This window comes from Pteropus medius, unplaced genomic scaffold, assembly GCF_902729225.1.
Source record: "Pteropus medius unplaced genomic scaffold, Ma_sr-lr_union100, whole genome shotgun sequence".
Lineage (NCBI taxonomy): Eukaryota > Metazoa > Chordata > Mammalia > Chiroptera > Pteropodidae > Pteropus > Pteropus medius.
Genome location: NW_024344378.1, coordinates 48,436,371 through 48,452,534, shown reverse-complemented (window position 1 = coordinate 48,452,534; position 16,164 = coordinate 48,436,371). Strand labels below are relative to the sequence as shown.

The 16,164-nt window shown below is 42.9% G+C and overlaps 1 protein-coding gene across 2 annotated transcripts in view; it reads right to left on the bottom strand.

Annotated features, from left to right (window-relative positions):
* LRMDA (leucine rich melanocyte differentiation associated) overlaps nucleotides 1-16,164 on the bottom strand; it is a 993,794-nt gene that overhangs the window by 975,616 nt on the left and 2,014 nt on the right. Inside the window, exon 2 of one of the 2 annotated variants that reach the window (XM_039872178.1) lies at nucleotides 11,831-11,931. In XM_039872178.1, the coding sequence (XP_039728112.1) occupies nucleotides 11,831-11,931 (101 nt within the window). The other variant, XM_039872182.1, reaches the window with a different exon arrangement.

Genomic DNA, 16,164 nt, shown 5'->3' with positions numbered 1-16,164 from the left:
TTTGTGGGAAGGAGCTTACCCTACTCTCCAATTTCTCTCTTCCTGGACTCCCACAAATTTTTGAGGGCACAAAGTCCAGGGTCTCACCATCTCCACTGAGGACAAGCCTTTATAGGCCTGACATTATGCAAGCTATTCACCCTGCCCAGAAATCTTGACCCAGTGTGGCAAACTGCTCTTTTCATGCTGTGGCTCAAGTCCCAATCTTTTCATGTAGCTTCCTTGGAAGAAGTCATCCCTCCTGAGACCTTCTTGGGCATGAGAATCAATAGTATGCCCCTGGCACTTAACTGTGTCATCTTGTAGGTACCTTAAGAGACCTGAGGCTACCCCAAGGGCTCTCCTGAGTCAAGTCACCTGCTCTGCCTGTATAGGACCTTTCCTTTCCACATGTGGCTTCTAAATATGCTAACTCAAAGAGAATAAGCCTCCCAGACAGTGAATGGAATAACTATGCTCCCCAATAGGAGAGAACTACAAAGTTCTAAAAGTCCGCGGGCAGAATTTGACAGTGGCCCTCTGTATTGTTCTCTAATAGTTTCACCTGTATTATTAGCCTTATCTCCACATTGCTCATGTGAGCTTTTTAAAAGAGGAAACATCACACCTATAAGTTTCATGTGCTGGGGAACCCAGAATGCACTGAATATTTACCTGTCTATAATGAAAAGGAAGGGAATGGCAAAGAACAATGATCCAAGTCCTCAGCCCTTAAGGACATCATCAGACAGCTTTGGGAGAACCACACTATCCTAAGCAGTCTCCACCTCCACTTAGTTCCATGATAATCTATGGTCATGGCTGTATGAGCCATTAAAAGACCTTAAAGACCACCTAGCCCAAAGGTGCATTTATGGAGGGATCCAGTTGTACATGACAGTTAAAAAGACTACTTAACCCTGCTGGCATCCTCCAAAATGTAAGTCACCCCCAGCCTGACTTCTACCTACCAGTTAAACAGGAAGAAAAAACCCAGGACTTCATGTCATAGGCGGTAACAAATGCAGTACTCCTCAGGGGCAGGGCACCAGACAATGTGACCTTCAGGAGTCATTGCCAGGCTCCATTTTTCTACACCCCAGGTCAAGCTGATTTTTCTTACCAGAGCCCAACCTCCAAGAACAGAATTCAGGGTACTGGTTTGCTATACCCATTTACAACTGGAAGATGGTTAGGTTTCTGTGATGTTAGTCCACCCCAGGCTTCTGGAAAAATTCACAAGAGCCAACCAGGACAGACCCACAATTCAACTGTCAGCACAGATGAAGACAGTGTGCCCTTCCAAGCTCACCTGATCACCCACTGCCCTTAGGAGGTGCGAATCCTGAGGAATCAATCTACCACACTGATACATTCAGACGGGATAGGAAATATATTCTGAAAAATAAGTCCCTGAAATAAAATTAATATCCCACCAGGCAATTCCAATGTACCCTCTCAAAGACTAACATGCAAGTGCCCACTCATCCAGCTTCTCAGAATGAGAAGAGCAAAAGCTTTTAACTCCATCCCCTCTTTCTGTTCCACCAACCCCACAAATGCAATTGAGCATAAAAAGAAAAATCATTAAAATTTCTGAGGAACAAAGCACACATATTTGAACATCTAGAGGAGTGTATGTCTCAGTGAAACAGACGTCTTGGAAAATGGTACTTTTGCAAACAGCATTTTATTTGAAAAGAATCTATCTAAATTATCCCCCATGCTGTTATTTCTTTAGCAATTGGGGGACAGAATAAAGCTAGCTTCAAAGCTCCAGTTAAGACAATTTTAATTTTAAAATAAAGTGAAGAGAGGCTTCTTTTGCCAGCATCCTATATTCTTGCCCACTCACATCAGTGTACCATTCAGAAGACAGTGTAAAAACCAGCAGCTGAGCAGAGCTACAGACAACAACAAAACTACAAATGCCATGTTTTGACAATGGTCAATACCAAAGGGTCTTTTTCCAAACATCCTCTCTCCATCTCTCCCCACTTCACTGCCTCTCACAGGAGATGCCCTCTCTGGAGATATACAATATCTAGAATTTATCTTTCTCTGGAAAACAGAGCTATGCCTATGAATCATCCGATTTCTCTTAGACCTATATCAAACTAAAGCAGGCTGAAGTTCCAGATATCATTGTCCCCCTCCAAAGATGAGTCTTTTCCCCTCAGAAGTTCCACACATTTACTGAAATAATTTGAAACTTCATCAGAAAGCCATTATGCTGGCAAACACTAAATTATTTAAGTGATTCCCTGTTTATAAATATTTCATGTCAGAAATTGATTTCCAAATGAAGTGCACATAAAGAATGACCACACTAAGCAGTGTCCGAGTACGTCCTGGTGCGCTAGAACAGAGGCAGCATTTTCATGCAACTGAAAAACAATTCCGCACGAGGTCATGTACGACGATAGGTACCATCTACGTAAAAGTGAAATCGCCGCTTCTAAATCCCCTGTGTCAGACTAGAAACAACGTACCGGTAGAATCTTCAGGAAGCAGAGCTAAATAAAAGGCTTTGAAATAAAACTTTAGTTTGCTAAACTGGATACTTTAACTGCCACGTCCTGAAAGCACTGAATTTTAACCTTGGCTAACACCAGGGTAAGATTTTAAGCACTCCAACCCTATGAAAGCTATGGCCACTAGCCCCTATTCTGTGTCAAGAGGTTAAAAAAAAAAAAAAAAATCCTATTTCTCAAAGTTGTGAGAAAAAACAGGGCTCCAAACATACACGTTCTCCCTCAGTGGCATGAACAGCAGACACGCTGAAAGGGGTGAACAAAGAACAGAGAATCACGATAGACATCATTAACCAGGGCTCCAGGCAACAGAGAATAAACCAGTTTGAAACAAATGGGCACTGAGACCCCAACAAAAACTTTCTAAGCAGCCTCAGGAGTGTGACAGCCCAGGACCCCAGGTATCCCCGAAGTGTGGCAAAGATGGGAAAAAGGGTCCTCACTGGAGCCCCTCCCTTGCCCTTTCCAACAACATTTCTGCTCCTTTCCTCCATCTCTTCCTTGGGTACAGAGGGAAGAAGGCATAACTAGACCAAGTGGACCTGAACCAAGTAAAAAATGCCCACTTTTTACACGAAACCAGCAGCATGGAATTGAGCAAGTTAGCATACACATATAACCTCCAAAAGTACCATTCAGTAAAGCACCACCTCACTGATGGGGACTTAGAACGAATGAACACACACAATCTAAAACTTTTTTTTACCAGAGCAACAGCTGAGAAGAAAAAATTATAACTCCTCAAGCCTTAGAGAAAGCTAAATCTTGTCTCTCTGCTTAGCTGCTGCATTCAGCTTGATGTAGCTAAATTAACAAAATGTTCCCCTGACATTTAAATTCTCTTTTTCTTTCCTTTTTTCTCCTTGTAAGCAGAGTTGGGGATGACGCATAGTAAGTCAAAAGACAAAGCAACTTCAAAACAAAATCAGTTATTTGTAAACAATCCTTGTGGGGATTTTTTTCCACCTCCTCTCTCCCCCTACCCCAAGAAAAACAGCCCTGCCAGTTTTAATAGAAAGCCAAGTAAAGATAAATCAATTAGCTTGCTAATTTCTCCCCTCTCATTTATTTAGCTCTGCACTGTATTTGTCGTAATTGACTACAATTATGTTAATTACTAACTCCAGTATAATTACTATATTTATTGTCATTGAGCACGCGATGTACCCACAGCAAAGCTGGCATTTGTCGGGCATCAAGAAAGCAAACTGTCGAGAGGTGATTCTCGGCAAACTGGCGGATGCGGCTTCAGCAAATGAAAGGGCAAAAGAGATTTCATGCAATGTTAGTTTGAAAGCACCGGTTCATTAAGGATATTAATTTTCTGATAACTACACATTTAAGCATGACACACTAGCACAGTATCTACAGGATTTCGCAATTATTAATGCGTGACAGTTTCAAATGCTAAGTGAATCAATTAAACAGCAGCATTCACAATTTGAGAAGAGATAACTGCTTCATAACTACCTAAGACTACAATTTTCACATGACAAAAAAGAGCCATTGAGGCGCCTTCAAAACCTGACAGGTCAAGAAAGAAGTTTGAAACAAAAGCACCTTACAACCATCATCTCTCCTCTTTACTTGTCAGATCAACTTTGCTAGTGTCTCCCCAGAAACGGCATCACATGCCAGCTGCCACAAGGTGATTTTTCATGTCTTGTCAAAGAAATCTTTTATTCTATTTGCTCTGCATTAACATGTTACATTTATTGATCAAGGGCCTGTTCGGCAGCCACAGCAGGGCACTGAGCTCTCCATGCCTAGGGGGCTTTGATGTCCCGGTGACATTCCAGCCCGAATAATGCACATACTAAATGGATTTAATGCAGAAATGTGTTTAGGCCTGACAGTTACATTAATAACAGCTCCTCACACTGATAAATATGCAATTGCTACTATTAAGAGTTACCCAATTATGGGGAAAATATTTCTCTACCTTAAAAAATAAATCCATCAAGGAAAAAGTTTTAACAATGGCACATTTTCTTAAAACACTTCTCCAGCTGCAGAAAACACACCCATGTAAGGGTTAATACCCCCTTCTCCTGCCCTCCCCTTCAATTGTTTTTAATAAGTCTTGCTTTATCTCAAGAATGGTTTGGGGATTTTTTTAACCTCTTTTGTTGGTCTTCCCTGCTCTGGCCGGCTCTTATTTCTTCAGAACCGGAGAAAAAACAGACACCCAGGAGACTAAAAAATTGGGTTCTGTATAAACTCAGAGAGGAGCTAAGGGGAGGTGGTGCAAAGGTGGGGGGCACGTAGCTGATCTCCATAATGATCGGTCTGGAGAAGGTGTCTTTTATATAAACTCTCAACGAAACGTGAACATATGTGTATGTGTCTCTCCCTCATTTAAAACCCTAAGTGACCTTGTGCTATGGCAGTGATGGGGGTGGGGATGCAAAAAGGAAAAGAAAGCAGCTGGGATAGAAGAGACCTTTTATTAAGAAGTCTCGGCCAGGGAGAATTTGTAGTTATTATATCCCTGCAATTAAACACAGACACCAGCAAAAAGAATAATCGCTCCCCTTTCATCATAAAAGAGCAGGGAACAGCTGAAATCGCCAACTCTGCAGTCCCTGAGGAGACAAGAGGCTTTTCAGATGGTGGGTGTGTGCATGCAAGTACACATGTAAGTACAAACACAGAGATGAACACAGACACACGCGCACACGCACATGCACACGCACACACACACACACCTACCTCTTCTTCTTTTCCCTCCAGACTCAAAACTCATGCATGCAGTAATCTGTCTCAGGGTTCCCCGTCCCAAGGCTGAGACAGCAAGCAGCCTGGCCATAGCACTGCTGAGCCATCTCTCCTCCCCATGACAGTGACCATCTGAGCCATGCCTCACAGCCCAACGGGAAATAGAAGAGAATGAGTTCCCTGGGAGCACCTTACCCCAAGCCAGTCCAGGTCTCACACGGTCCTGCCAACCCAAACTTTCCAGATCAGGAAGGTTTTGGAGAAACAGGAGAGAGAAGGAATACAACAGAATTCCAAGGCCTTCAAGGTCTCCACCTGAGAGCTACATGATCCACTGTGGCCCTGCTATGGTGACTTCCACAGGCTGCTCATGATTTAAAACAAAAAATTTCCTCCCACAAAGGCTTGGAAATGGCCACCTGTCTTCTTGCACAAAGAAAGCAATGATTTCTACCTTGAGAAGCAGTTTAGAGTAAAGCTGAAGTCAGACCACTGGGGGCCATTTAATATCAGCTCTCCCGTTCAACCATTGGGGTAGTCTGGGGCAAATTTCTTCTTCTGTTTGGGCCTCAGTTGCTTCATCTGTAAAATGTGGGTAATAGTCCCATTGTCAAAATGCTGTTGAGAGGACTAAATGAAGTAACACGTTAAGTGTTCTGCCCAGCCTTGACATATTGCTCCATAATACCAATTATTAATAAGACAAACATGACTGATGTCACTTGTTCGACACTTTGCCCCTGGACTCCACTGGAGAGTAGAGCCAGCCACCTCTAGGTACTTATTTGCAGGCTGCTTTATTGTGAAGCTCTGCAGGCTATCTCCAACAGGACTCTGCAAGCTATCTCCAACAGGACTCAGAGGTCCTCCTCAACAGAGTGCAGCCAGCGTGGGGAAGGGGGAATTTTTGTCCAAGGCTGTGCTATGCCCTGCAAGACAGTTAGCATCCCTAGCCTTACTCACTAAATGCTAGTAAAGCCCCTGCTTCACTCATTGCAATAGAACTTCTTGGTGGAGAATCTGGAGGACCGGTGAATAGAAAGTCTGAAAAGGTTAAGCTCACCAGTATCTCCTCTTCTTCCCCCCAAATCACCAGTGCTTCTAACAGCCACCCTGATAACAGAGAGAGCATCATCCCCACACACACACACACACACACACACACGATGATGTCCTCAGGATAGAGAGCAGGGTAGAGGGAGAAGGTGGAAGAGTGAGGCCAAGATTCTGGGGGAGTAAAATGGGTGAAGAGAGAAATGAAGCATTATGAAAAAATTTAGGAATTTCTTACCCTAGTAGCAAATACTGCAGGAAATATGGAGACAATATTTATGAGAGCACATTCCAAATCACACTCCAAGTTATAGGGCTCATCATCTATGAGAAATCTGAACCTCGTATGGCCTCTTAGACAATTCTCTCTAATCACTCACTGCTTTCCCAGCTCAGTCTTACCCACAGTGGTTCAATATCCCCATTTTCTCTGGCCAAAACACAGAAACCCAGGAAAGCAGGACACTTTTGGGTGGGGTGATGGGAGAGTTATATAAACCTCACTCACAGTGGCTGATAGCTGCTCCCTTAGTGATCTTCCCTGCCTCCTTCAAACTGTTTTTGGTGGTTCTACATTCATGGAGGTCACTCCAGAAAATGTAAGTACAGGGAATCAAAGTCTTGGCTACCAAGACGTTAAATGTTATCTGACAAGTCATGTTCTACATCACCATCTCTTTACTGGAGCTGCCTGAACTCCCCAGTCCTTCACTTTCCGCCTGGCCAAAACCAAGGAAGCAACAAACAAGCTCCCAATTAAGAAATTTTCTCCTACACAATTCCCCCATCCAGTGCATTTACCTAAATGCTAAATAAGATGCAACTGCAAACAATTTCATTTTTTAAAAATAAGCTTGCTGTTGCCATAGATCAATTAAACCCTCTGGATCTTGCTTCCAGACTGACACGGGCATATTTATCACTGTTTGTATTCAGTGCTCCAAAAGCTCAGCAGGCAACCCACTCAAACCACTCAAGGCCCTTGCAGGAGAGAAACTGGGCCACCAGAGAGAACTCCACCATTTCCCAATCAGGGGAGAAGGAAATTAACACTGGAACAAGTCATTAACAACTCTTTGCCTTGAGTAGATCAAGGAATCAGCACTGGTTAAAACATAGGATCTCTTCATTGATCAGCAAAGAGAAAGTAAAATATGAAAATCTTAAAAATAAGCTCAAGGAAGAGCTTGGGACAATGAATATTCAAATATTCTTGGTAGGAGAAATTGGTATAACCTCTTTTGAGGGCAATCTGCTATCTGTATCAAAGCCCTCTGACAGTTCTGTCTCTAGGAAACTGTCCCAAGCAACTAATCAGAAACATATTCACCGATCAGTATTACAAGGATATTTATAATAGAGATACTATTAACAGCAAAAATCTGGGAACAACCTAAATATCCAACACTAAGAAACAAATTAATGCAGTATTAACATGTAAAGTTACATTGTGTTACTTCCAACACAATGTAAGCAAGAGCATTTTTTTTTATATTTGACATTATAAAAAAGACAATAAAATGTTAACGAAGGTAATCTCTGGGTTGTATGATTATCAGCAATTTGAGAGAAAGGATTTCTTTACCTTTCTGAGTTTTCCAAGATTTCCATATTGATCACTATTATAAGAAAAAAAACTGTCTTCAAAAACAAAATCTAAAGTACAATTTCATGCAAATGTAGACATTGGACTCGTGATCATTAATGTGTTCAAGAAGCAACACAACCCCTGACTGCTGTTACCTGATTAGCTCCCTGAAGCCTCCATTCCCACTTCCGGGTGGATGGCAGGACCCTACCCCCTAGGAATCGTGTCCAGGAAGAATGAGATCTGGGCTGAAAGGGTAGAGAAGAATATTTGAGTCTTTTCAAGGAGCCATAAATTTTATTCAGACCTGTTGTCTTGCTTCCCTTTCCAACTTCCAACCTCACAGGGAACACTCTGGTTCCAGGGACTTTTGCCCCCCAGGACAAAGTCACAGAAACAACACAGCCTGAATTTCCAAAGCCTTCTGCATGGAGAGGTAACCAGTTTAATATTAGACAACCCAATAGAAGGAAGAGGACTCATACTAGTTAATGCAAAGAGAAGACCAAAGTGTAATGGGAAGAAAAAAATATATAGTGACTTAAAAGTTCAAAGCTTATAAATCTATAACCATTCTTCCGTCCAGCACGAACAGGTGGCCATAGAATCAGCTGAACTACTACTTTCATGAATGAGATTAATAATGATGGTGGTTTATGGCTATGAATTAATGGTAAGACAGTAGACAAGGATATTCCTCACATGAGTGGTTAAATGAAGTCTGGTGCCTCCCTTTGAACTAACATCTTGGCAAGAAGTAATACAAACCTGGCCGCAAAGGAAATTCACATTAGGATATGCACGGAGTATCTCTGAAAGACTACAAAAAAAAAAAAAAGTGAGTAAAAGTAGTTAGCAATGCAGAAGGAGAACTGGGAGGCTAAAGGACATAAGTGCAAAGGAGACTTTTTCGCTGTTGCATATTTGCTCCTTCTAAAGGCTATGCCTTGTACATGTATTAACTATTCAAAAAATGAATACAGAAAACTCCTTACCTCAAACAAACTGCAGCCTAAAATACAGACTGCAGCTGATTTTACAATATATAGGGGTAGCAACATCTGCATTGGGCGGGGGGACGGGCAATACCCTGACATGACTCTCTGAATATAAAAAGAACGGCTGCAGAGATGTTCTAAAGGGCAGAGGGGAGTAATAATTTTTCTGTGTGCAGCAAAGTGAGAAGAATTTTGTTTCTGGGGCAGCTCTGGGAAGAGGGTAAGTGACAAAGGAGAGAAAGGGGCTAGGAGAGAGAGGCACCTGGTCACACGCGGGAAGCCTGACCTTAATGAGAGGCACAGCCAGGGAGAAATTCTCTATGGCAAGGGAGTACCCAAAAGATTTCCAGGAACAATACCATCCCAAACTTGTCTCCTGCTGTGTGCTACAATTAGCACCCTAACCCTCCCTAGCACTCCTCGAACTGTCAGTAGAAGTCTATAATACATAGTAACATTGTGTTGGGAGTGTCCCCAGTGGGGCCAGATAGGCTGCCAAATGGGAGACCAGCAGACAACAAAAAAATAGAGCAGGGAGCTATGATGAATCAGAGTGCAAGGCACACTGACCAGAAGATATGCTCTCCAGAATCCCATGGCAACAGTAAAGGGCACTAGGGGGAAACTTTCAACAGAATGTAGGATAGGAATTCACGATATTTCATTTGGACATGATGATCCCTGCAGCCTGGTGGGCTTGGGTCCACACCCACTTATTTGGAAGGTAAGTTTATGATCTTCCCTTCTATTCTCTCCCTTCCTCCCCTTTTTTTTTAATTAGCTAAGCATCTAAAACGTCTTTAATTTTGAGCCAGCTGAAGGCAAAGAAAGAGACCAATGCCTGAATAAGCTTGCACCTTCCTCTGACACCCAAGAGAAATAGTGCCACCTCCCCTCATCCCCCAGTTAGGTAAATAAGACAGCGGATCCCAAATACACCTACATCATGTCAGGATTGCTTTTCTCCATTCTGGTCTGTAACTCCCTCTAGCTTCACCCAGTCCTAACATAAACCCTTCCTGAACTTTAGACCTCACCCTTCCATTGCTCATTCCTGCCTCAACCCAGCCAGAGCCCAGTGTGCAGATCACTGACCACACTACCGACAAGAATAGGCTCCTGACCAGATGTGATATCTCCTTGAACTCAATACTATGGAAATTTCTCTCCTCTAAAAAAAGGGAAATAAAAAATTTTAACTCCTCTCCCTCTGAATCCATTTTACTGGCCTTCTTCACTAAATTTTCCTGCCTCTAAGACCATCATTTCCTCTGATAAATTCTTAAAGATCCAGCCCCTCAGAACCAAGAGCTCCTTCTCATCAACTCCACTTACCACACAATACACACACACACACACACACACACACACACACACCCTCCTCCCTCCCTCTTCCCAGTGTCTAGCACGTTCTCTGCCAAAGGGAAGCAGGGCCCCCAAGTATGCCAAAGACTGCTGTTTCCTCAGACCTGACAGTCCAATCTCATGATCTGTGCCTGCTGACACACTCCCTCACAGGGCCCGGCCTCTTCAAACCCACATCCGGGCTCCCACCAGCAAGGCAGCCACAGCCTGAGCCCCTGGAGGCCAGTCACACAGGAAGAACTCCTTCCAACACCCAGGCAAAGGAACTCATTGCCCGAGTCCATGCTGGGGAGCTATTTAAGGGGCACACATGTCTAAGGCATGGTCTAGTCCAAGCTGTGTACTCTGTCTTCTCCTTGGGCATTGGGACCAAAAACCATTCTTAATTTCTTTAGAGTCATTTGTTTGGCATCCTCTCATCAGTACGTATTACTCTGTAAATTTCCAGTTTCCACATCTCCCCAGAAGCATACAAACCCTTTGGGAGTCAGGAAGAGAATGCACACAGTACCTTTCTTTGTAACCCTCAGGATGTCCCTTCTCTGGAGACGATGCGTGTCAGAGTGGCCATGTGCTACTGAGCACCAGCCCAAGAAGCTCTGCTACCTTAAAGTCCCTTCTACCCACTGGTGCCACAATGCCTTGAGTTTTGTCCATCTTCCCTCAAATTTTTAATTCCCAAGTGTCCTGACTCAGAAATTAGGAGAGAAAAAGACTCCAAAGTGTGCAAGCAGAAAAGTGCCTGAGCTGCAGGGTGGGATTCGGGCTCCCCATCACTCCTTTGAACCCAAGACAATTGTTTCCATTCAGAGGATAGCACAGCTCTCAAGAGGACACTTAGGAAAAAAGCCCTGTGTGGGACCAGCTTCTTAAAAGGAAAAACCACCACCCTGACACCTGTTCATTGATCTTCCTGATACCTGCTTTCCAGGTACCTTCTACTTCCCTCCTCCAAGCCCCCAAAATAGTCGCAATTCATAACCATTTAGGAAGACGTGAAATAACTATATCCTCCACTGGAATAATATAGAAGATCACACTTACCTTTTGCCAAGATTGGAACAGTTGTTAGTTTCCCTCCCACCCACCCATACCAATAGTGTTTGAATTACTTTGAAATACCATCTGGGAGAAATCATCACCCAAATATTTAAGGTTCTAATTTATAAAAAGGCAAAGAAAGAAAATACACAAACACACACCCTATGGGTGATTTGGCAAATCTTTGGGAAATGGGATTATCCAGAAAAGCATTCCTAAATGCCCCCAAAACACTCTTGCTGATTTCACCCCCACTCCTTCCCCAAGAGTATTCTAACTTGTCTGCATATCAGTGAGAAAGGAGAAGAACAAAGTGAAACTCTCCCAGGAACTCATGTGAGATGGATGATGCCCATGTGCACTGCTTCTTCAGTGGCACGATGAAGCTAGCCAAAGAATCATTCGAAGCACAGTCAAACCTTTAGGGGTGCAAGTCCATATGTCTCAGATTCCTACAGCTTATGCAGAGCTAGAACGTGCGACTCTTACCTGCAGGCTGCTACCAGGGGACTGGGCCTCCCAGGCCTGGTATGCATCCTTTGAAGGTTACATACCTCAGAAGGTTAAAGCTCAGATCGAGCCTCTTTGCGAAATGTCCACAGTCCCTGCCGAGGTGCTCTGGAATTTCTCTGCAGTCCTGGCCTATGTAGGACACCTGGAAATTAAATAGAACAGAAACAATGTGGCAAACGGAAATCACCCAGCTGCTCACAACCCTGAGTCATTGATCTGATGATTGCTTCCGCAACTTTAAACACATACTACACACACACACACACACACACACAGCCTCATTTGTGGCTGTTTTTCTGATCAAATCAGCTTTGGGAGCTTCAAGGACCCTGCCAACAGCAACCCTTTCCTGGTACACTTAGCATGATGGAGAGTAATCCCGGCACAATGGAAATTGGACAAAATTGGCCAGATTCAGAGGTCCAAAAAAAACCCAATGTCAGAGCATGGTGATATAATCGCAGCAATCAGCCTCTCGCTCAGGGGCCTTTCCAACAGCTGCCCCTCTGGCTCTCCTCCTCCTCCACTGCCCTCCCCCCATCCTCCTGCCCCCAAATACCCTGTTATGCACATTACTTCATAAAAGACACAGCAGATGCACTTACCAGCATTCAACCTGAGGTGCTGAACAAATAGGGTTGGACAAGAAAACCTCCCCAGACCGCCAATCCCATCCTATTACCAGTGTGTATTAAATGTCCGCCAGACTCTGAACAAAGTTGATTCAAAGGCGGCTGGATAACAACAAATGGCCAGAGCTTCCAAGTCTCCCTCCTCCAGGGAGCCTTTTGCAATCAACACCACTCTACTTGCAGAGCTATTCCCTTAGGCACTTTTTACTTATATTAACCTAGAATATGCCCAAATATTAAGAGGCTGAACTAAAATTTGACCCAAAAACTTGTGACAAGGTCAGAGGGCTTTCTCATTGCTCTAACCACTCAGTTTTTAAAACTCGTTTTAAAACCTGTGGGCAGGATTGGGAATTCATTCCAAAACCCATAAAACAAACTCATGGGTCAGAGTTGGCCAGCGGATCACAATGCATGATACTTTCCTGAAATATCCTTCCTTGAACTGCTACGTAGAAATTCAGGCCCATTACATGGCTACAACCTGGATCTTTCTCCCCCTACGAATCCACATTCTTCTAGGCATACAGATAAGGATGTTTTAGAATGAGTGAGGGATTCCCCAGGGGGTTATAATTCCTAATGGAGAACAAGTATATCATGTTCATCTCAGATAGTACATTGAGCCATAGGAATTACTAATATTCAATCATTTTAGAACTACAAAAACAGCACTTTTATATGGCTCAACCTAATTTGAATCACACTTTACCCAATGTTTCAAGTCATCTCTCAACCCTCTCCTATCCAATGGGGACAAACTGCTGACAATACAATATCCTGTATTCACTGTCCTTCAGTAACTTCATTCCTGGAGGAGAGAAAGTGAGAAGGGACAGAAAAATAGCTGATTCCAAAAAAATAATTTTGACTCTGGAAGATACAGGCTAAAAAATAAAGGGCTCTAAGTTCAATCTAGCAAGCTTCCCCTTTCCTACATGGGACTCATCTTTCTTCAGAACTCCTTGTATAATAAATTATGTTCTGCTTCCAAGCCAGGATGGAAATCATATACCAAGGAGAGACTGCGGATATAAAGCTCAATCAGTCTGGGGACTTCAATTTCCCTCAGGGTGTCCACTCAATCAGCAACTTGTTCTATACTATAAGTTCGCATTGACCCCCACCCCCACCCCACCCTAGGCCCATGGTGCTCACCACAATATCCATCTCTTTCACCCTGGCATACACCACCATCTTGTACATATCATCATCATTCATGACCTGTACTATATATGGCAGGGAAGCTGAGCTTTAGATATAGAAACTGAGCTCTTTCCTCAGACTCACCAAGGACTAAATCTAGTAGGGACCTAGTTTGTCAAAAACCCTGTTTTATACAGGGAAACTAAGATTCCAGGGGCCTGCCCAGTGTGATACAGCTTTTTAGTGGTAGAGCCTGAACCAAGTCCTGGACCAGGAATAAGGACTTCCAACTCAGGGGACATGGAGTTCTTCCAAATCCACATGTGGATGTGGATTTTCTTGATCAACGAATGGCAATGGCACATCTACTATATGTTTTGGCTTCTAATTGAGTCTTCCTAACTGAAAGGCCAAGAACTACCTTAAGACACCATGTTGAAGGCCCCAAGAGAATGTCAGACTCTAGAGAAAGAGGGATGTTTGCTCTCCTTTTTCTTCTGTAGGATTCCCCATCAAGAGGAAACAGCAGCACTAAGATCACCATGAAGTATTTGGATCACTCACAACATGTCTGACAAGACTTTCATCAGCTTGTTTTACTATATGGTCTTAATAGCATCACATCCCAAGAAAACTAAAGAAAACACAGTTTGTTCGCATTTCACAGAGACAAAGACCAAGTCTCAAAATGAATAGAAAAACCAACTTGATAATCCACCTGCATACTTGGACCACCCATATGGTAAACTGGAAGCTTTGGGATATGAGTTAAATCAACCATGTGGAAGGGTTCGACTTGCCTGAGATAGGCTTAAAAGCAGTAAGCAGCCATTCCCAGGCACTACAACCAATGCTCATAAGAAGAGAATTAAGAAGTGCTCCTTAGCGTAAGACACTACCTCTCAGGATGTCAGGAAGCTTCCTGGAGCACATGACCACCTAATGTAAGAAAGAAGGCCAGAAGAGCTAGATCAAAAATAGTGAACTTCTTCGGCAAATGAGAAAGGATATAGAGATAATCTTAAATGGCACTGAAGAACACATCTGAAATATAAGTCACTGCATTTAGTCGATTATCTTGATTTAGACTGAACTAGGGGACCAAGTTTTGTACTTTTAATTTGCCTATCTTATGTAATCTGAATCCCAAGACTTCTACCTTGTGCGGAATGATAACAGAGAGGGACACCATTATCAAGGAAAGTAAAAACATATCAAATCAAAGACCCTATGGAGAGGAACACCAAAAAAGAAAAACAAGAATGTCTTGGCAGACACACACACACACCCAGCTCCTCTAAGGAGTTGCAGAAAATTACCAAACTGCAGAACACTTAAGGTTTCTCTTTGCAGGTGGGATGTTCTGACTCCAAGTACATTTCTGCAGAACACTGAAGGTTTCTCTTTGCAGTTGGGATTGTCTGACTCCAAGGACATTTCTCGGGATGGTGGGTTTGTCAGTAAGACAGAGATTTTATGATGCCTGCCCCCAGCCAGGAGTCAGAAATTCTTGATTTTAAATTTGCAGTATTAGAAGCTCTGTCAGGGTAGAAATAGCCCATGGTATGAGTTCAAGTTCCTGGGCTACTGCTTATAAACTGTATTATCTTGGATGGATAATATTTCTTCTTCTGTAAACTAAACACTAACCACCTCCAAAGGTGTTGAGGATAATGTAACAACATGTATTAAATGCCTACCACCTGTCTCTTATCTATTCAATCCTCATGAAATAGCCCCATGAGTCACATATCATTCTCATTTTACTTATATGACAGAAATGAGATCACTTTAAAGTACATAGCACTGTTTTCAGTACCTGGTGACCACCAGGTAAACAGTTGTTGAATCAGACTAATATCACTGTGGAAGGGATTTGTTATACTGATGTCTCTTAGGCACAAAATTTCAGTGCCCAAATTCCAAGTTTGTATTTGTGTCTACAAATGTATTGATGCTGCTACTTTGTCATAAACTAGTGGAAAGATTGAGAACTTTCTGCTGAATATAAATGATGCATTTAAGCCAAGAGAAGACCAACCGAAGTCAGATCCATATTGAATGAAAGATTTTACAGAGGAAAGTGGAGAGAGAACTACAACATGCCCAAGCATTTAGTGTTATTGGCCTGTGGAACTCCTAAAAACCAGGGCAACAGCAGTCAGTCCACAGTGAGGTCAAAAGCAGTGACCTAATTTCAGCAAAACACAATCATCCATCTCATAAATTAATTGTATTGGTGTTATGGTTTTTTTCTCTGTACTTAAATCATCCCTTTATTTGGAGTTTTTTGGTCTCTAGATAGGTTTTATGTTGGTATATTTAAGCAATGTTGTAATAAAAACAATATGAACACTCTGAGCTCAGGGTAAGTTCATCCCTCCAAGAAGGATCTACCAAAGTTTGAGAAGTATCATGTGATACATTAAAGGTGCTACCTCTTATGATGCAAAAAGACCCTAAACTCAGGGCTGCCACTCAGGGTTAGGGTCTTTAGGTTTTAGGACAAAGAGCAGTGATGCCCCAGAGACATTTTCCCAGCCTGCTTTCTCAGCAACTCCCCCATGCAGCTCCATCTGTTTAAAATGGTCCCCAAG